The sequence below is a fragment of the Planococcus citri genome, chromosome 1, assembly GCF_950023065.1.
Source record: "Planococcus citri chromosome 1, ihPlaCitr1.1, whole genome shotgun sequence".
NCBI lineage: Eukaryota > Metazoa > Arthropoda > Insecta > Hemiptera > Pseudococcidae > Planococcus > Planococcus citri.
The window spans coordinates 75,141,813-75,165,599 of NC_088677.1; the positions used below are offsets into that span (position 1 = coordinate 75,141,813).

General features: G+C 33.9%; 2 protein-coding genes across 2 annotated transcripts; one reads left to right on the forward strand and one right to left on the reverse strand.

The window, feature by feature from the left end:
• The first annotated feature begins 487 nt into the window (after window positions 1-487).
• On the forward strand, window positions 488-23,630 carry LOC135832732 (uncharacterized). Its single transcript, XM_065346174.1, has 4 exons — window positions 488-694; window positions 21,568-22,008; window positions 22,276-22,481; window positions 22,624-23,630. The coding sequence occupies exons 1-4, from the start codon at window positions 671-673 to the stop codon at window positions 23,189-23,191; spliced, it is 1,239 nt and encodes a 412-aa protein (XP_065202246.1). The 5' UTR covers window positions 488-670; the 3' UTR covers window positions 23,192-23,630.
• Window positions 5,794-14,484, reverse strand: LOC135832725 (dopamine beta-hydroxylase-like). The gene is made up of 9 exons (XM_065346167.1): window positions 14,169-14,484; window positions 13,919-14,065; window positions 13,558-13,824; window positions 13,282-13,479; window positions 13,091-13,175; window positions 7,625-7,791; window positions 7,091-7,273; window positions 6,492-6,679; window positions 5,794-6,296 (listed from the first exon to the last, which is right to left on the reverse strand). Exons 1-9 carry the CDS (start codon window positions 14,451-14,453, stop codon window positions 6,053-6,055), a joined length of 1,764 nt encoding a protein of 587 aa, XP_065202239.1. The 5' UTR covers window positions 14,454-14,484; the 3' UTR covers window positions 5,794-6,052.
• Window positions 23,631-23,787: the final 157 nt, after the last annotated feature.

Sequence of the window (23,787 nt, forward strand, 5' to 3'; positions counted from 1 at the left end):
AAAAAATTATACGGATTTTGATGTCTATGTGATGTTGACGAAAAGAATGATACAGTGGTAAGAGAACTCTATGACTATGAGAAGGCAGTTGTGACGATTGTTGGTTTTTCGATGACTTTTACAAAGCCGTCTTCTATTTAGATCTGGTATGTACTACTGTAATATTATTACTTATTAGATAACAAAGCGCGTGTTGATTTATAATGAACGTGTTCATGGCTCTGGCTCATCTTTACCGGCTCGGTATCGGTATTTTCGTATTCGGCGATATCTTCTATCACCAATCGGCCATCGGCTATCGCCTATTCAAGTTGACAATGGGCGAACGCGAACACGATATTATTCTCGCAGCTCTTTGACCTAGAACAAAGGATTGTGTTTGGACTGCGGGGCGATAATCGAAGTCATCTAATTTGCCGTAACCAGCTAGTTCACACGGCTTATTACCCGCGTGTTACGTCAACCAACAACCACCGAGACAAGAGACTGACACCGGTCATCGCATCTGCATCTTCGTCTGCGATTGTTTCGCATCATCGACATTTTCGATTTGAATTTGATTTCGAGTGAATCGCGATCCGTATCTAGACGTTCATCCTCGTATTTTATAGTCAAAAGTGTCCGGATACATCTGAGTCGGAATTTGGTAGTGTGTGGAAATTCAAAGACGATGATACTTTACCCGATTACTTTGGTGAGTTGATTTAGTGTTTCATTTTTTTGCGGTGGAAAATGCTTCACTTTCTGCTAATGGGTCATTCCGTGTCCAATTGATAAGTTTTTTGAACTCTGGAGTCGACAATTTTTTTTAACATTTTTTTTAGTGGGTAGACCATAGACCTGTATGAGAGATGACGATTGGCGAAAAACACAGGTCTCAAAGTGAATTTTGAAGGAAAATGGAGTGCTCAAATCTTTTAGTTTTGAGAACAATGGATATTGGATATATATTATGACTTGAAAAAAATCGAACTTTGAGAACCCCAGAAACGTTGAAAATTCCGTTGATATTCCAATAATGGTTCAATATCAGGTAATGACCAAAAATTTGGCACCACTGAGCACAAAAATATTTCTAGTCAATTTCAGAAACGATATCTTCCGATATTTTACCATAATATAATGCGAAATATTTGCGAAACGAAAATTTTCAAAATACGAATTTACCCTCAAATTGACTATTGCAAATTTTTAACCACCCTGTAGAACCTCAAAAGTGGTCTTTGATTTTGATGGCAATGGGGGGGGGGGTCGATGCAGAATTTCGAATATCATCTTTTCGAATGGGGTCTTTTTTCCCAAATCATTGTGAGTAGGGGCTATAGCGAAAAGACGAAGATTATTTCAACAAAGTGTTCTCTTTAAGCACTCATATCATTCCTCTGGGGAGACCTCTGGCGCTAAGATTTTTTCTGAGGGACTTCCAACTTAAGGTGAAAGTCTCCCCTACAGCGACGTAGCGAAGTGGTTTTGTTGGGGGGGGGGCAAAGATCCTAAGATTCGCAACTTATTCGACTGAAAATTCCCAAGTTGGATGAAAAAAGAGGGTATTCAAGTTACAAGTAGTGAGGGATTGTATCACGACATTTTGTAGCCAAAAAATTGTAACTTTGTCGACTATAATCAAAATTTTAACGTGCTGAACACTCTGGTTTTAAAAAATGTTGAAAAGCTAGTGTTTCATCTCTTCCGAAAGAAATGAAAAATTTGCATTTTTTATAAGCTTTGAATACCTATTATGAGTATTTCTGGAATTTTTCTGTTTAATTTTCATATTCTTAAAATTTTTTAAAGCAGCATTTTGAATGACCCGAGTGAAGCGAGGGCAAAAGTTTTGGAAAATTTATGATTTGAAAAGTAGAACAACATCAATTTTAATGAAAGAATTTGGTTTTTCTAATCTCAACATTTTTCAAATTCAATCATTAGATTTTTAAAAATATTATAAGTATAACTTTGTAGACGAGAATCAATTTGGGCCGAGCGAAGCGAGGCCGAAAGCTTTGAAAAGTTTATAGTTCTCAAAGTAGAACAACATCAATTTTAATGTAAGAATTCGGTTTTTCTGATCTCAACTTTCTTTTAATTTTATCAGTGGTTTTGTGAAATTCTTAGAGTGAAAAAAAGAACTAAATTGACCCGAGTGAAGCGATGGCAAAAGTTTTGGAAAATATGTGACTTGAAATGGAAAAGTAGAACATCAATTTTAATAAAAGAATCTAGTTTTTCTGGTCTCAATATTTTTCAAATTCAATCATACGTTTCTTGAAATTGTAACTTAGTAGAAGAGAATCAAATTGGGCCGAGCGAATGCGAATCGAGGTAAAAAGCTTTGGAAAAATTGTATTATTCAAAAAGTAGAACAATATCAAATTTAATGAAAAAATTCGGTTTTTCTGATCTCAAGTTTTTAAGAAATTTTTCAATAGTTTCTTCGCTCGGGTAAAAGATTTTCAAAATTTATAATTTCAAGAAGCAAAACAGTTGTAATGTTTATGTTAAAAGTTTGCACGGGCAACAATTTTTGAAAAAAATGTGAACTTTAGTTGGGAAAATCATAGATTTAGAAACTGGTTTGGCTTCAAAAGTTGGGAAAGTTTTTAACTTTGATGATTGTAGAAAATTTTAATATTTGAAAACTCCAAAACTAAAATACTTACTGTCGGAATTTTTGTATTTTCCCAACTTTCTTGTATTTCTCACAACTTCCCAACTTTTCTCAACTTTCGCGGAACACTGGAGGGGGGGAGACAGGCTGCTCCCTAGCCCCCTTCGCTTCGTCCCTGCTCCCCTGAATTTTGTAAAATAAAATTCTTTTTTTTTCATTTTTATTTTTCGGAAGAAGCAATAGTAAGTAGTAACATTTGCATTGTCTTAATCGCCACGTTAGACATCAATAAACTCGATTGTAATTGATTTCCTTTCTTAATTTAGTACCTACCTTGTAATTAAATTAAATATACTTAATGCCCCTGGGTGAAGTTCAATCGATGAATTTCAAGAATTTTCATGGGAGAAGTTGGGTCTATAACTATAAGATTGTGATGTGACGTTTGGAAAAATTTTGGAAATTGAGTACTTTCCTCAATTTTCTCCAAAAAAGTACATATGTTGATTTCTGCAACCAATTTTACAGATGCAGATGAAAAAAAAATTCCAGTTGATTGAAATTTGCTGTAAAAATTTCATCAGCTGAAAATTTGTCTATTGTTCATCTCAGTTTTTATGAGACTCACAAAGGAAATATTCAATGATCCAAAACACAAAATTTAAACTTTTTTTCCAAGAACTTTGACAGCTCAGAAAGATAAATTTTCACATCTCAACAAAATTGGAACACATTATAAATGTAATAATAAGGTGAAATAACGCCGGCGTTTTCGATTTTGATCGAAATTCATTTTGAAACTTTAGGAAATTTAGTTGAAGTATAAAAACATAATGCTGTTTCTATTCAATATCAGTATTTTTTAACTGCAATTAAAATTTTCATTTCAGAAGACTTGTGGTCTTGTATGGGAATAAGTTATCAGTTTGAATTTTCCATCTATGGTATTATTTTTATAATAATTTCTTTTTGGAATTTGATGAGAAACTCATAACATCTCAATTTCTTCTTCAAATTCCAAAATGAAATTTCAAATACAAATTTTCAAAATCTTCACAATTTTTTTCCTTGCACAGAATTTTATTATTTATTCAGAGCTGAATTTTTCCAAATATTTATTCTGAAACATTTCTTTATTGGAATTAGATTTCTTTCTTTGGTATGATTTCGCAATTTTCATATTGAAATGAGGAAATCATATCTCACTTTCTCCTTCAAATTCCAAAATGAAATTTTTGAATAATTTTCAAAATCTTTACAATTTTTTTCCTTGCAAAAAAGTTTATTTTTTTTCTGAGCAGACATTTTTTCAAATACTTAGAAACATGAAAATTTCATAAATTGTGAACAATTTGTTATAGTGAGATTAGGTATTATCCGATGAGATAGTAGATATCAGCATGATCTATCCCTGAAGTTGGCTCCTAGGCAGTGAATATTTACTCATTGTCCCCAACTAGCTCAAATTGGAGACTTCGGCAATAACCTACTCACTATAAGCACATTGTCCAGTTCTTCACCAAATAAAAACATATATTCATGCTAATTGATATGTTTATTGAATGATATACTTACCGAACGAGTTCTATACAAAATAATAAAAGGGTAATTAAAACTATTATTATGTAATTCAATACGAGTGCACACTTGTATCGAGTAAAGTTTAATCTACACGTAACCACTTGAGTGTTAGCTGAAATGATTACGTGCTATTTTTGCTATCCTACTCTAACTAAAACATGGTGAAATTATGTCTTTGGTCTGAGATAAAATAAGTATCTCCTATACAGCCACTAATACTAGGTGTATAATTACTCATTTTATCCATCTCAATTAATTATGATCTAACTATAATTATTTACCTTAGACTTACTTGGACACTATGCATTTTTCCTACCTCTTACGATGCACTGACCAAAACTATTATGCGTAGGTAGGAACGTCTATAAGCTCGATGTATAGACGAGAAATACTTTCGATGTCCGGAAAATCAAGGTGTATTCAAAAGAACCGTATTTAATAATAATCAATTAAAACGTTCAGAGAAACACTAATTACCACGCTGAAGGTGGGTAAAACATAAAAAGGACAAGCAGGGGAGAACCCCATTTGTTCTCACATATTCATTGTGTCGATATAGTTAACACATCATTGTTTTGACGAGGAACAAGTTACCGCAGAGTTACGAGACCAAGTAAAGTTCGTGGCTCGCCAAAGCAACTTTTTGCTTAGAAAATATTCATCAAAAGAATAGATCATTAGGCGGGAACAAATGATCTGATCGTATTGTCATACAATAGTTAGGGGGATCCTTCCAGTTATTTAGGGATCCTATGAGCGCACGTATAAGTTTAACAGAATTTATCACGTTACCCTACTTACAGTACATGGAATAAAGCGCAGACTGTATTATAGAAACATATCGTTGCCTTAGTTGCAAAGTAGTGTATGTCCATCTGTTCACTTGATACCTAGTGTAAAAGTGCTTTCAATCTGGAGCGCCATCTATTGGGTTTTAGTGGTACCCATTGGGTAGGTATGCTGGCGGGACATGTCCTCAACATATCTACCCAAAATGTACCACTAAAACCCAATAGATGGCGCTCCAGATTGAAAGCACTTTTACACTAGGTATCAAGTGAACAGATGGACATACTCTACTTTGCAACTAAGGCAACGATATACAGAAGCCTCTCGTAAGGGGAAATTACGCGAATGACCACCTAAGTGGTGAGGGCAATCCTACTCCTCTCAAATTTTCAAAAAATCCTAATTTTTGTCTTTTTTTTCTGAAATTGAAACCCAAAAATGAGTTTGATTAAAAATTGAAAACCCTGACGTTTTTTTACTCTTATTTTATTTATTCCAATTTTCTTGTGACGTAAAAGTTATTCCTTTTGAGATGTCGAAAATGTTTAAAAAAATGGATTAAAAATATCCATTTTGAAGCATTAAATAAATTTTTCCTTTGCAGGTCTTATAAAAAAAATTGAGAAAACCGATCGAAAATTTTTTCAGCTGATTGAGGCTTTGAAATCAACAAAATATTTTGGAAAAAATTGAGAAAATCTTCAATAATTTTACTTAAATTAAATTTTTTTTCAAATTGATGCAATTTTTGGACCATTCTGACTCTGAACTTTTCTTTAAAAATGAGTCTCCATGTTTTAACAAAAAAATCAGTGTTTAGTTGGTACAAATTTATTGCTTAAAAACATAACGAACCATTATTATCTGTCTACCTGCATCTGCAACCAAGGTGGATATTTTCCTTTGTATTTAATTCTTACCTTAGAGTATGATGAGGGGTAGGTACCTAAGTATCATGTCTAAGTTGCTTAATGGATATGTAATTTTTTCTTATGTAAGTTACATTTACATTTATTTCTCAATGGTTAAACGATAGGTAACTTGGTATGGTCCATGTGAGTAGGTATCATATTGCTACACAATCAATTCATCTTGTTTGCAACTTCGAATTGGTGGAGGAAGAGGGTAATGTACGTGAGTTAAAGGTACATTTTCCCAGTCACCAGGAAATCTTAAACCTGTACTGGCGTTGCATTGCATCGATAATGTCATATCGTCGAACAAACTTTGTAAATCGCCAACTCTATCTTTATTCCAATTGATATTTCCATAATTCGTACTAATACCGTATTGCGAACTGGTGTTTTGATTTTCCCATCTGTAAATTAATTTACAAAAAAAAAAAAAAAAATTGAATATAAAACAACCAAGTATGTAGGTAACTGAAACCGGATCGAAAAAGTCACGAAAGCACAAAAAAGGTGACATACATATTTTGAGAGTACAAAATAGCACGAATTTAGCCTTCTGGATTTTAGTAGACAGCTGTCTGATGGTATCATTTTATACTTACTCATTCATGTAACGGAAGTAAGTAAATAAGGTTTGGTAACTAATGGAACTTTTGCAAACTTCCAACTCGATTTTCGGATAGTAGTGGACGTAATTCACGCACATTTCGTCTTTAATGGCAAACCCTCCGAGAGTAATGTTTTCTCTTTGTTCGGTATTATATCTGCAGGTTGTGATCAAAGCATCTCCCTGAAAAAAATAAGAACTTGTAAATAACCTTCTTAGGCTAGAAGCAGGAATAAATGGTAAGTAGGTACCTATAAAAAAAATTGGATTTTACTTCAAGCTATTGTTTCGAATGGAGAAATATTGCATTAATGGGGGCGTATCCTTGCTGTGCTTTTATCTTCAAGAGTTTTGATTCTATTTATTTTTTATTTTTTCAATTCTTTGCCTCGAAAAAAGTTATTATCACAAAGTTATTGTCAAAAAAAATATAATGGAATCTTTATAATTGTCGTAATTCTTATTTTCCTTTTGTAGATACCTTGATTTTTTTCATTTTGCTTGAGAGCCCAACTGCTGTTTGTCAAAGCTTTTGTTTTGATTATTGATATTAATATAGGTACTGCGCGATTTGCTCAGCTTATAATGACTTACTGGTAAAATATTCACAGGCCTTTTAAGAAGCCTGATTTCTTGAAAATGAGTACTATAATGATTATCTCGGTTCAATTCCGGCAGCTCTCTTCCATCACGAATATGTCGTGTTAGCACTTGTACTCCTGTCAAATGAGTATGTAATTGAGATCCAAATATGGTAATTCCTTGAGGTGGCAAGCTCTGCGAAATATTTCCAAATGTATAAATTCAATTAGTATACTCATCGAATAAAATCAAAATTTTCTCTAGAAAAAGAGGGAAAATAGGTACTTAGGTACCTATCCGTAATTTTATAAAAATGAGCCATTGAAAAATACTAGCTATCAAGAATACAGATTTTTGAATATTGAACTCGATTTGCAGCATCCTATAACTATACGAAAGGTAATATCAGAGCTATCTATGAAAGAAAGTATGGACTAGGTGCAGAGAACAAACACGCTAACAGTTGTTAGCTTTTAAGTTTTAATCATTTAGTTAGAGAGCCGGAGCTTTTTGAAAAACTTTAAAATTTGCTAATAATACACTCACCACAGCAGTACATTCTGATATACAATAACCGGATAGAGAAAAGGATTCCTGTTTGGGTGGAATCGCCATCTTATCTGTGTATTCTAGGCCCAATTCCATCACTCCAGCGTTGTATTTTCGTAACGTTGGTGTTACATATAGTCGGACTCCTGAGCTATCCACAAAGTCTGGAAAATGAAAAACAAGTCCACTTATTACTCGTATTTATGAATGTTTTTATTTCAAACAAAATTCGCAAATTTGAAGACTGCAACACTTACTTATACCTATGTATTTGACAAAAAAAAAAACAAAACAAAAAAAAATGATCCCAGAATGAAAATTACTCGTCATTATTCTGTAAATTCCAAAAATTACCTTATTTATGTAGTTTCGCTTTTTACCCAAAAATTGGGAGAAAGCCTCCCTTTTTGGACAAAATTTGCGAAAAGGTATACATAATTTCGTTTGATTTGATTTTTTTTTTTTTTTTTGGGGTGTTTGTAATTACTTGATTATTACACCCGTCGTATGAGATTTAGATCGAGTTGGTAAGGTCAAGTTTTTTAATTAGGTCTAAGAATTTTTTAATTTCGGAAGGGTCGTCTGGTATGAATAGGGATCTTTCATCTATTTGTAGGGACAGTCTGTGCTGATGTAAGGAGGGACATTGAAATAGTAAGTGTTGGACAGATATAAGTTCTGAGAGGCAGAATTGACATGTGGGTTTTGGGGCCTTTTCATAGAGGTGATTATGTGTGATTTTTGTGTGGCCAATTCTCAGTCTGGTTATAATGATTTCTTCAAGTCTGTAAGTGGGAGAGGTTTTTCCAAGGATGGACTAATTTTTTTTGTTTGTGGTTTGGAGGGACCAAAAGTTTTGCCATTTCTTAAGTGTGCTTTGGGTGAAGATAGATTTGAGGTCGTCAGCTGTGATAAATATAAGGGAAGAAAGGATGGTGGCAGATTTTGCATTAATATCTACAATTTCATTTCCTAAGATTCCAACGTGGCTGGGTACATACATAAACTGTATGAAGAAGTTTGAATTTTGTAAGTCAAATAGAGTTTTATGAATATTTTGAATTAGAAGGTGATCGGAAAAAAGATTTTGGATAGCAGTTAGTGAGCTGAGGGAATCACTTTGAATTAAGAAGGACTTATTTTCTGATTCATAAGTGAGTATGTCACAGAGACAGTGGAAAATAGCTGTGAGTTCGGCAGTGTAGATTGAAGAACAGTTATGGATTTTAAAATTTGAAATTCTATCATTTATAGAGTATGCATATCCTGTGTGAAGTGTTGGTATTTTAGATCCATCTGTAAAGCAAAGATTGAATTTTTTGTATTCTGATAAAAGTTCAAGATAGTTCTGTTTTATTACTAATGGAGAGTGGCTATTTTTTGGGTAGTTAATAAGCTGTAGGTTGACTTGAGGAGGTTTTAGAAGCCAAGGGGGGTATAATCCACCTCTTTAGTCTCCAAAAAGAAATTAGTTCGGCCTTCCAGAATAAAGAAAGTGTTCTTTCAGTCTTTTTTGATCTTGAAAAGGCATTTGATAAAGCCTGGCGTCCATTGGAATTAGAGGACATTTGGCTTACTTTATTCAGAATTTCTTAACAAACCGTACTTTTAGAGTGAGAGTTGACAATACATACTCAGAGTTTTTTGAAATTGAAAATGGAGTCCCCCAAGGTTCAGTTCTTAGCACAGTCTTATTTATACTTTTGATTGATGACATTTCCAATGTTGTTTCTAGACCCATTTCTCTGAGAATCTTTGCTGATGATATAAACATTTCCTTTCGTTCAAATAATATTCAACTAGCTCTTCAAGTAATCCAAGAAACCCTTGAAAAAATTGAATCATGGGCAGATTCAAATGGTCTAACCTTCTCTGAGTCAAAAACCCACTGTATACTTTTCACCAAAAAAAATAAGATTCCTCCAGATCTCATCCTCAACTTCAAAGGACACTCTTTAGAATTCAAAACCACAACTAAATTTCTAGGCTTAACTTTTGATAGAAAACTAAATTGGACTCCTCATTTTCTAAAAGTAAAATCAGATATCATGAAACGCCTAAATCTGTTGAAAATAATCAAAAACACCAAGTATAAACCATCTCGCAAACTCCTACTTCACTTGTATAAATCTCTAATTCGCAGTAAAATTGAGTATGGAAGCCCATGTTTTGCAAATATCTCAAATAAAACTTCAAATATCCTAAAAACAATTCAAAATTCAGCCCTAAGGATCTGTTTAGGAGCCCTCTATTCCTCTCCAATAGATAGCCTATATTGTGAAGCAGCAGAATTACCCCCAGATTTCAGAAGAACTCTCATAACAAACAAATTCATCTCAAATGCATCCACCAACCCTTCCCATCCACTCCAAAACTCAATTAACCCACCCAACCCCCAACATTTTGATCATATAGAAGGACCCATTTCTAATTTCATCACAATGATTTGAAAAATTGCTAAAAGTTATTGCTATTTTTGCAAATAATCATTCCAAAATGTCTTTTCATTTTTTGTTGAAATTGCACAAAAGTCTCGCTTTTCAACCATAAATTGCCAAAAGTTTCTTTTGATAAAACTTCCTATCTTGCTTTTGGCTGAAATTGCAAAAAAGTATCATTCTTTGCGATTACCTAGTATGTAATTTTCTAAATAAAAAAACTGCTTTTCAACAATTTCTAATAATTTTTATATTTTACGAAAAATTTTCAATGAGCTTCACTTTTTTTGTAAAAAAAAAAACAATAAAAAGTCCTGCTTTCTGCTTAAACTGACGAAGTGATAAGTTTCGACCAAAAATAGCAAAAAGATTCGCTTTTATATGTAGTCAAAATTGCCCTGATGTGTTTTTTTTTTGTTTTTTTGCAAAAAATTGCCTCAAATTTTTTCAGATTTTGCAAAAAAAATTCCAAAACAATTGCCCAGAAGTTTCGATTTTTTCCCAAGAATTGCCAAAATCCCTATTTTTTTCTCAAGTTTTCAAAGTCCCACATTTTGGCAAAAACTGACCAAAAAAAATGTCGTTTTTCTTTTCACTAAAGAATTGAGCTTCTTCGATCAATATTTTGAAAAAGTTTCAACTTTGACGTTAATTGCATAAAAGACCTGCTTTTTATTAAAATTTTTGTACACTTGCTTAATGTCTGAAAATTGCTGAAAATTTTATTTTTTTCACTAAAAAATTTCCTATAATAGCGCAGTCAATATGCAATTTTGACCCAAACATAATTACAAACAAAGGTTTTTTTGGTGAATATTGTCTAGGGTGGTGTGCTGAACAACATACTAAAAGTCCCCGCCCCTACCCCACGAGCTAACCCCCCACAGTGGATCAAAGCCCCCCAAAATCAGTTTTTCATCAAGAACTCCTGAAATATTGAATTTTGAGTAAAATGAGCCCAGTGATCATTTCATCTCCTCCCCAATACCTATCAAATGAGCTATCGACCAACTCCCTAGCCTCAAGGGGGTGGCGCTACGACCCCTCAAAGTGATCTGATTTCAATAATTTTACATTTTATGATTTGGGACTTGTAACCTGTTCTAATTCATAAAATGAAGTCAAACTTGGTGAATGGGATTCTTTTGAGAACTAGAGTTGACCTCTGGGGTGGGGAGGGTGAAAGTTGAAAATTACAGAAAGTCATTTTTTTGGAGGGCCATAACATGACCCCAAATGGATGAAAAGGGTCCAAAATCATACCATCGGACAGTACCCTATCTGTGATTAACATATCCAAATTTCAGCTTCCTAGGTCATCCCCACCCCATTTAAAGCGGAATTAAGCTAAAAATCCCCTTATTTTGCCCCTATTTTTGGTTTTTTCCATCTTAAAAGGAGTGGGGATGACCTAGGAAGCTAAAATTTGGATATTTTGATCACAGATAGGGTACTGTCCGATGGTATGATTTTGGACCCTTTTCATCCATTTGGGGTCATGTTATGGACCTCCAAAAAAATGACCTTTCTGTAATTTTCAACTTTCACTCTCCCCACTCCAGAGGTCAACTCTAGCTCTCAAAAGAATCCCATTCCCCAAGTTTGACTTCATTTTGTTAATTAGAACAGGTTACAAGTCCCAAATCATATCACTTTGAGGGGTCGTAGCGCCACCCCCTTGAGGCTAGGGAGTTGGTCGATAGCTCATTTGATAGGTATTGGGGAGGAGATGAAATGATCACTGGGCTCATTTTACTCAAAATTCAATATTTCAGGAGTTCTTGATGAAAAACTGATTTTGGGGGGCTTTGATCCACTGGGGGGGGTTTAGCTCGTGGGGTAGGGGCGGGGACTTTTAGTATGTTGTTCAGCACACCGCCCTAGACAATATTCACCAAAAAAACCTTTGTTTGCAATTATGTTTGGGTTCGCCCATTTTTTTCTGCAATTTGCCTGGGCTATAGGTAATGCCTCACATTATTATTGCGCTAAAAATTGTCAAACGGTCTCAACTTTTCCCCAAAATTAGTTAAAAGTCTTGTTTTTTGTTGTTGTTAAAATCGTGCATTTTTTCATAAAAAAGAATGAAATGATCATTTTTTCTCGAGAAAAGTTTTTTTTGCTTAATTGTCAAAATGTTGCTTTTCATCTAAGATTACCTAGAGCTTTCACTTTTTTCACAAAAGTTGCAAATAAGTCTCTTTTTTGGTCGAAATATCGAAAAAAATTACTTTTTTGACAAAAATTTGCTGCAAGTGCTTTTTTTTCTGCCAATAATCAAAAAGTTTCACTTTTTTCCCCGAAGTTGCCAAAATCTCGCTGTTTTGCCAGAAATTGTCAAAAAAAGTCTTGCCGTTCGTTCAAATAGTTGGACCTGATTTTTGTCGAAAATTATCAAAAATCCTCCATTTTTTGCTAAGAACAGAAATCACAAAGTCTCACTGTTTTACCAAAAAATTCAACTTTTTTCACAAAAATTACAATCAAGTTTATTTTTTCTGTCAATAGTTTTCAAGAAGTCCTGTTTTTTGCAACAGTTTTTGGAAGTCTCGATCGAGTTTTTTGTGCATAAAATGTTTAGCTCACGTTTTGTTACTTTTTTGGTTGCTTTTTCAAGCTTTTTTGATAACTAAAGTCACTTTTTTTTTTTTTTTTGAAAAAATCACTCAGTTTGAAAAATGTCCTGCTAAAAGTCTTGTTGAAGTCCTGCCTTTTCACCTTAAAATTCTTATAGACACCTTGTAATCCTGAACCTCCCATCCCTATACTCAATTTATTGCCATGGGGTTTCCACAAAAATTTCACATACTCATTTAAAAGTTCAAAACCAAAGCAACCTAAAAATCTTTCAATAATACTGCTTTGAGACATTTGCATCATTTTCTTTCTCGTATGATAGGTATGGAAAAAATTATCGACCAGTTTTCATCCACGAATAATATTTCTCGTCCTTTATTAAAGAGATTATGAACAAAATCGTCATTAAAATTCGAAATATGTAATAAGAATCGATAAGTAAACATACCTGATCTCATTTCAGGATTATTGTAGTGCACCTCTAACATCACGTAAGGGTTGAAACGTTTGCCTCCAATGGGTAAACCAGCTTCCTGCCAAAAAAATAAAAATTACAGCAAATAAATTTCAACTTTCGATCACAAAAACTCGATGATAAGAATTGAGAAAATAATTAGCATGTAGGTAAATTTTTCTTACCTTGGGATATAAAAATGGGGTAGCACCCATAGCCCAAGCTGCCATGACTTTCTTACAAATTTCAGTATCTTTTGGTCTATCAGGGTGAGTACATGGTCCATTATACGAGGATATATCTTTATCATACGCTGCCTCGCAATGAAATACTTCCATGTGATGAACTAATCCCTCATTTCCACTTTGAATTACAGCTTCAAACTATAGATACGAGAAGAGAGGAAAACAAATTCACTTCCTTTAGTTATTCGGACTCAAAATAAATGAAACTATACCTACTTGAATAACATGATGAATTTTTGATAAAAATTCGGGAATTTTTTGAACATAACACCAATATGTAGTATCATCGCCGGGCACTTGAACATTATTAGCTCGAAATTCAACCGTTCTGGTGTCTTGGGGGAATTTGATTTTTTGTAGTTCGGGGTTTTTTAATAATTGAGTTCTCTGCATTCCGTATTTAGAAGCGTGGTCAACATTTAGACCTTCTAAATTGGCGAGTAAACCGTTTCCTTTCATCCATACTATATGAGTTGTTCCATCCTAAAATAATATACATTTTTTAAAGAAATAGGTATAACGATTGCATTTTTTGATGATGGTGAACCATAATAATTGATGTTGTATAGGTACTCGCCTCGATAACGTAATCGAATTCATCACACGTATCGAATTTCCGAGAAAATGTGAACTTGGTAAAATGTTCGTGGAAATCGATGTCGAAATCTTCGCAATTTTGTTTCTCGTCTAAATGTATATCACCTATTTCGTCTGTCCAAAAATCCTAATAATTTATAAAAACAATGAAGTAGGTAGGTAATTTTTTTCGTTTTCAAAACTGCCCGAAACTTTGATAAGTACCTAATTTGTAAAATTAAAGAACTCACTTGGAACTGAGTATTCCATTTACGATCACTCCACAAAATACATAAATCAGCCGGATACGGTTCTCCATAATCAGAGAATCCAATCGCGAACCAGTCCCACTTACGTAGGGGTAAATGGATTTCAAAACGCACGTATTTTTGATTATAATCTAACGACCAATACATCGATATATTGCCCGACGAATCCAAAGAAGTGAAATAAACTCCTTTGGGTAAATGACTCATCACGCAATACGAGGATTCGTAGAGTAAAATTACGAGTAAAAAGAAACCGACGAGATGCATTTTCGACGTTGTGAGAAATATAAATGACGAAACGTTGTCGAGTTTTCCTTATATAACACCCCCTCCCCCCCCCCCCCGTAAAAGATACCTACGTGCCTACCTTGTTGACTGTTAGAGGTAGGTAAATGCTTCAATTTGCAAATGCAAGTTTTTCGAGTTGTTACGTAAATAGGGGGTTTTTATGAAATTATGATAGAACGTTGTTGTAACTACGAATAAAACTCGCGGATATTGTTGCAAAATGAGGGAAATGACTAATTTTTAACCTCTTAATTCTTAATTGAAAAATTAATAAGTTTTAAATTGAGGTTAATTTCTTTCTAATGAAATTGGAATTGCAATGAGTTGATGAGAGTTGGTGTCTCAGTATTAATGACCTGGCCCATTTTTATAAGGAAGGGGGGTACAAAATATATGCATGAGGAGGGTATTCTTTTCCAACTGGCTATATTTTGACTTTTGAGTGGCAAGCTTACAAAGCCCTGCCTTTTCCTCAAGCTGTCCAAATCTCGCTTTTCGCCAAAAACAGAAAAAAATCTTGCCTTCTATCAAAATTGCCGAAAAGACTGGTTTTTTGTTTTTAAAAAAATGGTAGGTACAAATTGTCAGTTTTTGGTAAACATGTAATTCCAAAAATTCTCATCTTCCAAGTGTAATTTTGTAATTTTATTTGTCAAATAATCTTCTGCTGAAATCTTCATAGTCTTCCTTCTTCCAAAAAATGTTCATAATTTCTTGCTCTTAGAAAATTTTTTACTTTTCAAGTGGCCAAAAAAATTTACCCCTCCAAAAATTTCTAAAAGTCCCTTTTGAAAAAAAAATGTCTAGAAATCTATCTCTAGCCGGAAATTTCCAAAAAAACATTCTTTTTGCTAAAATTATCAAAAATTCTCACTCTTTTTGCTTCATGGCAAAATGTCTGAAAATTATAGTTTTTTTTCGCAGAAATTTGCGACTAATCGAGCAATTTTTTCCAAAAGTCCTATTTTTTGCTAAAATTGCCAAAGTCTCGCTTTTTGCCAAAAATGTTAAAAATCCTCGCGTTTTCAAAAATGCACACAAAATTTCTGCGTTTTAGAAAAATGGCTCGGGATTGTCGAGTTTTTGCTGAAAATTTCTAAAAGTACCACTTTTTTTGAACTTTATCCGAAATTCTTGCTTTTTTGACAAGAACTGCGAAAAAGTGATATTTTTTTCAATAATTGATGTAAAAAGTCCTCTTTTTTGCTAAAGTTATCAAAGTTTTACTTTTTTCAGAGAATTGTTAAAAACTCAAATTTCACTTTTTTCAGACATTCCTTAAGATCTCTCTTTTTTAGAAAAATTGCCCAAAAGTCTAGTTTCTCGTTAAAAAATCTAGCTTTTTTAAAAATGACAACAAAAGTTTTATTTTTATCAAAATAGCTAAAAATTGTCGTCTTCTTGCTAAAAATTCCAAAAAGTCTTACTCTTTTCCAAAAGTTCTTGAAAAATCCAAAAAAGTCCATGATCTGCGCTCTGCTAAAATTTTCAAAGTCTTGGGTTTTGCCAAAAATTGACAAAATTCTGTCTTTTTCAAAAATTTACAAAAATTTTTGCGTTTTAGCAAAACGGCTAATTTTTTGTAAAAAATTCTAAAGGGTCTCAAATTTTTCCAAAATTTGTTCAAGATTTGCGTTTTTGACAAGTCGAAGTCTTGCTTTTTGCAAAAAATTGACAGAAACTCGCATCAAAGTGAAATTCTTTCACAAAAATTCCACAAAATCCTTTCCTTTTGCTCTTGATTTTTGCTAAAATTTCCAGTGATGCTTTAAGAACTATCCAGAAGTCTCGTTTTTTTTTTTGCCAGAAACCGCTAGCAACTCATGTGTGCTAAAAATTGACAAAAATTCTCTTTTCTTCAAAAATGACGAAAAATTGTGTTTTTTAACAAATTAAAAAATAAATATCTCATTTTTTGCAAAAAATTTCCAAGTCTCACCATTTTGTTGAAAATTGCCAAAAACCTTTCCTTTCGCTGAAATTCTCAAAGCCTCGGTTTTTTGCCAAAAATTTGTCTACTTGCCAGAAATTGCAAACATTTTCACTTCTTTTCTAAAAATGGAAGAAAAGCCTCCCTTTTTCATCAAAAAGTTGCAAAATAGTCGACATTTTTCTAAAACTAAACACCACATGTTCCTTTTGTTTTTGGGGGGGGGGTGGTTTCCTTTCATTGGAATGTTTTTTTTTTCATCTTCTGTCACCTATTTGGCTGCTTTTTGTTTACTGTGTCAAGCTTTTCTGGATACCAAATGCGTTTCTTTTTTTTCGAAAATGGTCGAGTAAGCAGGTATACGAGTTTTGAGTATCTAAAAATGGATTTTGAATAAAATGTTCCTCAGAACCATATTCGTAGAATCATCCAAGGATTTGGAGAAATGATACTTTTTTGATATCCCTTCAGTTTTCAAAATTTTTGATTAAATGCCTGGGAAAATGTGTAACGTTTTGATGTCAATTTGTTAAGTAGGTATCAGATGATGTTTCACTACAACTAAATATAATTTGAGAAATATATGTATTTAGTTGTAGTGAAATGCACTGTGCTTCAGGTTAATTATTAGATATCATAATACTTAGGTAATTGAGATATCGATATCTCTCCAATAATTTTCTCGTCATTTTACTAAAATAAAAATTTATTCGCTCTCGAAATTTCGTTCAATAAATAAGTACACACAGCCAGAAAGTGAAATGAAATTTAATGTCTCCGCGTCAATATCAAGTTTTAGCAAACGGAAAAAAGCAAAATTTATTAAAAAATCCAACTACCCGAAAGAATGTGAAGTATTTTTCATAAACGGTAATCGCCGTTTCGCGCTGGTGTTGAGAATACCACCATACACACCACAGGTTAAATTAAATTCCTTAAATTCTAGTAATATAACCCTCGATGAATATTAATAGTCATCTCAATCTCAACGTTTTTATCACCAAAATACAGCATTGAAAAAGTGGAGAATAATATGTACATACGTAAGATACATAAATACTGCCGGAGTGATTTTTTTGCTATAAAAATAAACTAATATTTACATACCTACGTATAAGTATGTATTGTGTATGTCTAAAATTATCACAAAATTATAGTAGGTAGGTATATATTATTGTACCTATAATATCCTAAAATATCTAATTAGGAAACCTTTCAAAGTTGGTCGCCACTGATTTGAAAGGAGCCAAAATTTTTAGAAAAAGTATAACCTGAACCCTCTATAAAACCAAAATTTTTGCTCCATAATTTTAATTTATCAATTTTTAAATAATTTTTGAAAATTTCCAGCGATTTATTTATTTGAAAAAAGTAGTAGGTAAATGACCTAAAACTACATCAACTCTCTCGAACCAAATTTCACCATTTTCGCTCATTCTGGAGCCTAGAACGACCGAAAATGGTGAAATTCGGGCAATCACTTCAAGCACCTGAAATTTTATTTGCATGGGTTCAGACTATTCTCTTTCCAAAAATCGCTGTCCCTTTCATATCGATGGCGAACACCTTGAGAGATTTCCTGACTAAGTAGAACATCTCTCTTATCTTCTAAAATTTTCGTCAACTTATAAACTAAGTTATAGAAACCTATTCAAGAAGTTCGTAATTTTCATTAAAAATAATTTTGGCCTCTTATACGAGTACCTAGGTATACTATAGGTCAATCATTAATTTTCATTCTGACTGGATTCCGCCACAGGTAGCTTTTCAACCGACGAGAAATATTCTTTGAACTTAATTTGAAGAGCGATAACTTTACTTTGAATTCCTGCCGATAGCTCTATTTGATTATCGAGGAAAGCATGCTTCGAATTAGCCACGATTTCGTTCTGATTCGAGATAAATTGTTCGTAAACTCCTGTGAGATGTCTAAACCGTAATTCCGCTTCGTTCGCACTCAGATCACCATCCGGCTCTAATGCTTCGATCAGTCGAATCAAATGCCTCTGTTTTTTCATCTTCGGTTCCAAATCTGCACCTACTGTAACGAAAGGTTGTACCACGAAGAAATTATTATTCACTTGTACGTCAGGTTCGGCTGCTTCTTTCGGCTGGAAAACTGTTTTCAGTTTTTTTCGAAACGTGTCCAGTCTACTTTGGACGCCTTCTATCACGTTCATACTGCTTTCAATACTGTGCTGAAATTTTATCTGGATTTCCGCGATCGTAATCAGCCAGCAAGTTATTTTGGAAGTAAACTGATCGAAAAGATGTTGAACCGATGCTCTATCGTGATGATTTTCCAATTGCGAGATTTTCACTTCCATTTCATTGATTCCTTGAGTTATCTCCACCAAACGCGTTTCATCGAACTGAATCACCATTGTGAAATTTACAAGTTACTCGTCGTCTTCGTCGTATCTTTCAAACGGGTTGCAGCAAAGACACGACAAGTGACACAAATATTGAGATACGTAAATAAAAAGCGCGTATCCGAGCATTATAAGACGTCCATCCATTTCGTTAACCTTTTTTTATAGTCACAAGAAATATCACTTTTTAAAGAACGAACGATTAAAGTCAAAACGAACTACTCGAGCTGGGTATGTAGGTACCTACGTAAAAAATGAGAACTTTTCAGACGAAAATAGATCATATCATTAAGAAAAGAGCAATCAGACTGAGACCAAATGTAAGAATGTCGAATAGTCCAGTGGATTACCTACCTATTGTCATGAGAGGGCGTTCAAAGGCCAACAGATAAATCATTTTGAACCTGGAACTTTTCAACGTTCATTATTCTACATTGATAGCAAAACAAAGAGCAAGATACGAGTATAGATAATATAGAAAGGCATATGATGAGAATCGTTACAATAGGTAGTTGATGAAATAAAGCAATGTATTTTCATTTTAAAGCTATACCTGGTTAACAGAACTGATCTTTTGGTATTCACTTAAGTGTTGACTGCTTTTTCAAATAAAAATTGAAATCAGAGAATCCCCCCCCCCCTTGGAAAGTATTTTCGAGTGAAATGGACAAGAAAGAAAGATAACCGAATTGAAACTAGTATAGGTACAATACATCAGGGTTTCAAATAGAAGTAGGTAAGTATAAAAAAATCAACATTTGTATACAAAAATTTCAAGTTTAAAAAAAAAACAAACAAGAAAATAAAACCCAAATTTTACTCAAATTTTCCCAAAATACGAAAAAATGGGGAAATTTCAGGTTTTCAGCTTAAAATAGCCAAATAGGTACTTTAAAAATGAAAAAAAAGAAGAAAAAATTTCGTTTTCATACTTTTTTGTGCATACCTATTTCATTTAAACATCTAAAAAAATTCGGATTTGAAAAAAATTTTGGAAAGCTTTTTTTTCGTTTAAAAACCCTGGCGATGTATTTTGAAATTTTTAGGTTTTTAACGGATTTTTCTCTTTTAGTTTTAACTGGCAACCTTGGAATGCATTTGAATTTTTAAAGTTCTGCCTGCTCTGAGAAATTGAAAACATCATCTTCAACAGATCCATTTTTTACAGTTTCACTTGTTCCTTCATCATTTCATCAACTGTTAGGGCTCATCAAAGGAAATATACCTAGAGGGTGTCTGCCGTCTGGTGAGGCATTAGACAGACAAGTTGCCTATCTTCAAAATTTAAGGGGCAAACGAGCTTTGAAAAAAAATTGAGAAAAACGTATTTTTGCAATAGGAATGGGTAGTACTTTAGGAAATAAACAAATTTTCAAAATTTAGTCATTATGAATTTTTGCCTAACTTTAAAATTGAAGGAGCTAAAAATATTTTGAAGGAAAAAAATTGAGAAAACGTATTTTTGACCATGGGAATGGTTAGTACTTTAGAAAATAAAGGAATTTTCAAAATTTAGTCACTATGAATTTTTGCCTAACTTTGAAATTGAAAGGGCTAAAAATATTTTAAATGAAATTGGTCAAAAAAATTCTTTTTCTAAATTTTTTCATTTAAAATATTTTTGGCTCCTTCAATTTTAAAGTTAGGCCAAAATTCATAAAGACAAGATTTGTTCATTTTCCAAAGTACTGCCCGTTCCCATGGCCAAAAATACATTTTTCTCGATTTTTTTTTTCAAAGATGGTTGCCCCTTAAATTTCAAAGATAGGCAACTTGTCTATCTACCGGGTCTTCGAAGTTGCATAATTAATGTTTCTACTATACCGGGTGTTCCGGGAGAAGTGTCAATCCCTTCGACTGGTAATACACCAACCCAAACCACGCATATGTAAGTTGGTTTGCCGACCCTAAAAATTGAAGGGGCAAAATTACAGGCCATTTTTTTTTTGTCAATTCTTTGAGGTAGTGCTATTCCTCAACCATTATTATAGATAGCTTCAATCTGATTTCACCATGTTGTAGAACCCTTCAAGGAGTGTAAAAAATGTTGTTTTAAATTTTTGCCTATCTTCAAAATTGAGGGAGCTGTGATCGCTTCAAATTTTCAATGTGCTCTAGCACCTTCAATTTTAGATCTAGGCAAAATGTAGTCATGTTCTTTTTTGAAGAACATTCAAAGTTCTACAACTTGAGTTACCTATATCTTTTGTTGGTCTATCTTCAAAATTGAAGGAGCTACGATCGCTCAAAATTTTCGAAATGCTCTGGCGCCTTCAATTTTGAGTTTAGGGCAACAATTGATGCAGCGTAAGTTGAAGAACATTCATTGTTCTTCAAAAAAGAACATAACTACATTTTGCCTAGATCTAAAATTGAAGGCGCTAGAGCACATTGAAAATTTGAAGTGATCACAGCTCCTTCAATTTTGAAGATAGGCAAAAATTTAAAATAACCAGTTTCATATTCCTTGAGGAGTTCTACAAAATGGCTAAATCAGATTGAAGCTATTTATTATAGTTGAGGAATTACAATACATGACACGTAAGTTTGCCCCTTCAATTTTTAGGGTCGGCAAACCAACTTACATCTGTATAGTTTGGGTTGGTGTATTATCAGTCGAAGGGGTTGACACCTGTCCCAGAACACCCATATTATATTCCTTAGAATTTTTAGAACCCCTATCTCTCCTGCAGATGTAGGTACTTTAAGCTCTCGCTTCGTTGGTTTGGTTGGTATTTCTTGGTGAATTTTCTAATGTGAACTATTTTTTTTTATTTTTTTTTTTTGACAGCTTCTATCGTTTCCAGTCGTCTTCAGCTACGACAGATTGACGAATTTTCGACACAGAAGAATGCCCCTAGCGCAGTCGGGCTCGATCGGCGTGCAAACGACCAAGAGAAACGTCCCATTCATCATACGAGTACCTTACACGAAAATCGTCCCATCCAATTCTTTGTTTTCGCATAGTTTCTCATGGAAAGCGAAACAGACTCCACCTCCGGTGCCAATAGCAGTGGCCGCCTTGAAATCTGTAGATGATCCGAGCACAGCCACGACAGCACCTCAAACTCTACCTGATGTGGAAGTCCGGCAGTTTCATTCGCAGGATACTAATGGTCAAGTTGTGTTTGGGTTTAATGCTCCTGATCAGATGCGTATCGAGCAACGTAACGCTGATGGAACGGTGCATGGGACGTATAGCTACTTGGATCCTTATGGACAGGTCATCAAGGTTCGTATGTCCAAGTACTATGTTGTACTTTCAACCTCATATTTGTTTAAAATGGGTTCTAGAGCAACAAAAATCAAACTTTGGACTTGAAAAAAAGAAATTTTCACTTTCATAGTCATTTTCACCGCTGATTCCATTTTTGCAATTATTGTTTTCAGCTCAGACCCCAAATTAGAGCCAAAATTTGGGGGAGGGGGGATTTCAAAATCTTGGATAACCTTTCCAACAGTTTTTGGGCATTGTTTTATTCGTTGATACTTCTTATAGAGGCAATATTGGGATACAGGAGCTGGATTTCACGTGACTAGCAACACATATCCGCTAAACGAGCTTTCAAACAGCAATGAAAATTTTCGACAAAATGTAGCTGGTGGCGGCTCTGTACCATATACACCCGAAGTGCAAGCAGCCAGAGATTTGCACTTTCAGTTATACCAGCAGGCTCTAGCTTCATTTTTACCAAACGCAAATACGTGAGTAACCTATACCAATTGTTTCACAAACACCTGTTTAGTCTACCTACCTTCTGGTACCCGTATCTGATATCTTACCTTCTGGTTTCTTAAACATTTACTTTATCTACTTATCTGTTTGGTATTACATGAACGATTACAGTGCTCAAACTCAAAATGATCTTCGACGTAATGCCAGCGTACCTGCCGAAGAAGACAATGCTCTGTCAAAACCTGTGAACGATTCTACTGCTGTGGCTGCCTCCTCAGATGCGATAATTGTAACACCTTCGGTTGCCGTTTCTGAAGACGCAGATTCCTCGTCCGCTTCATCTCAACTCTCGTCTTCGTCGAGTTGGACCACCATTGCCACAGCCACCGCCTCCCAGGCAGCCCAGGCTGCAGCTACATCCACATCTGCAACTGTCAACTTGAGAGACGATGATGAAAGTGCAGCAGATGAGGATCATGGATCCATCAATATCGTCGAACCGGATACCGAAAATGGTAGTATAGTGATACAAAAACCCGAGTACTTGAGAATTTCATGGACAACGGAGAACAAAAAGTATCGTATTAGTCCAGCTGTTAACGTCAATAACCATCAAAATGATGATCATTGGTCTTTGAAATCTGTAATACCGTCGACGTCGACTAATAATTCTACGAGATCAGCGTCTTCCTCAGATGTTTCCAATATGACGAGGTTCATTTTACAAGGTAGTAAGTAAGTAAGTAAGTAAGTAAGTAAGCGAGAGATTTTTGTACAAAAAATAGATTGTTAGGTCGATTTCGTCAACATTCCTTGAATGGATTTACCTCGCTTTACTCATCAAGTCATCAATGTCCCAGAATATCCAGAAATTTTGAACGTGAACCTATAAAATTGTTCATTTTAAATTGATTTCTCAACTTCTCCTCGTTCAACGCGAATTAGATAGGTAGTCATTTCGTTTTCAAAATATGTACATATACCTACCTATTAGTGGTTGGAAAAATTTCAGAAGATGTTTTATTCTTCTACCCTATGTATAATGTACGTCTTTATTTTAAAATTTTTAACTTTATTGATTTGACTGATTGCTCATTAGTCCAACCCATTTTTCATGTACTTGTGCCCGAGTATTGCATTTATTATTAAATAAATTTGCAATTAAAACGTTGGAACAATTACAACGGTGTTTTGATTTTTTTCTTTTAGAATTACCTACATAAGTAGGTAGTAGGTAGTAGGTACCTATTGAGTTTTCATCGATCGTTATACTACCAGTCAATATGTTATCTAAGTACATACCTACGTACAATGCCTTATTTAATTTCAATGCAA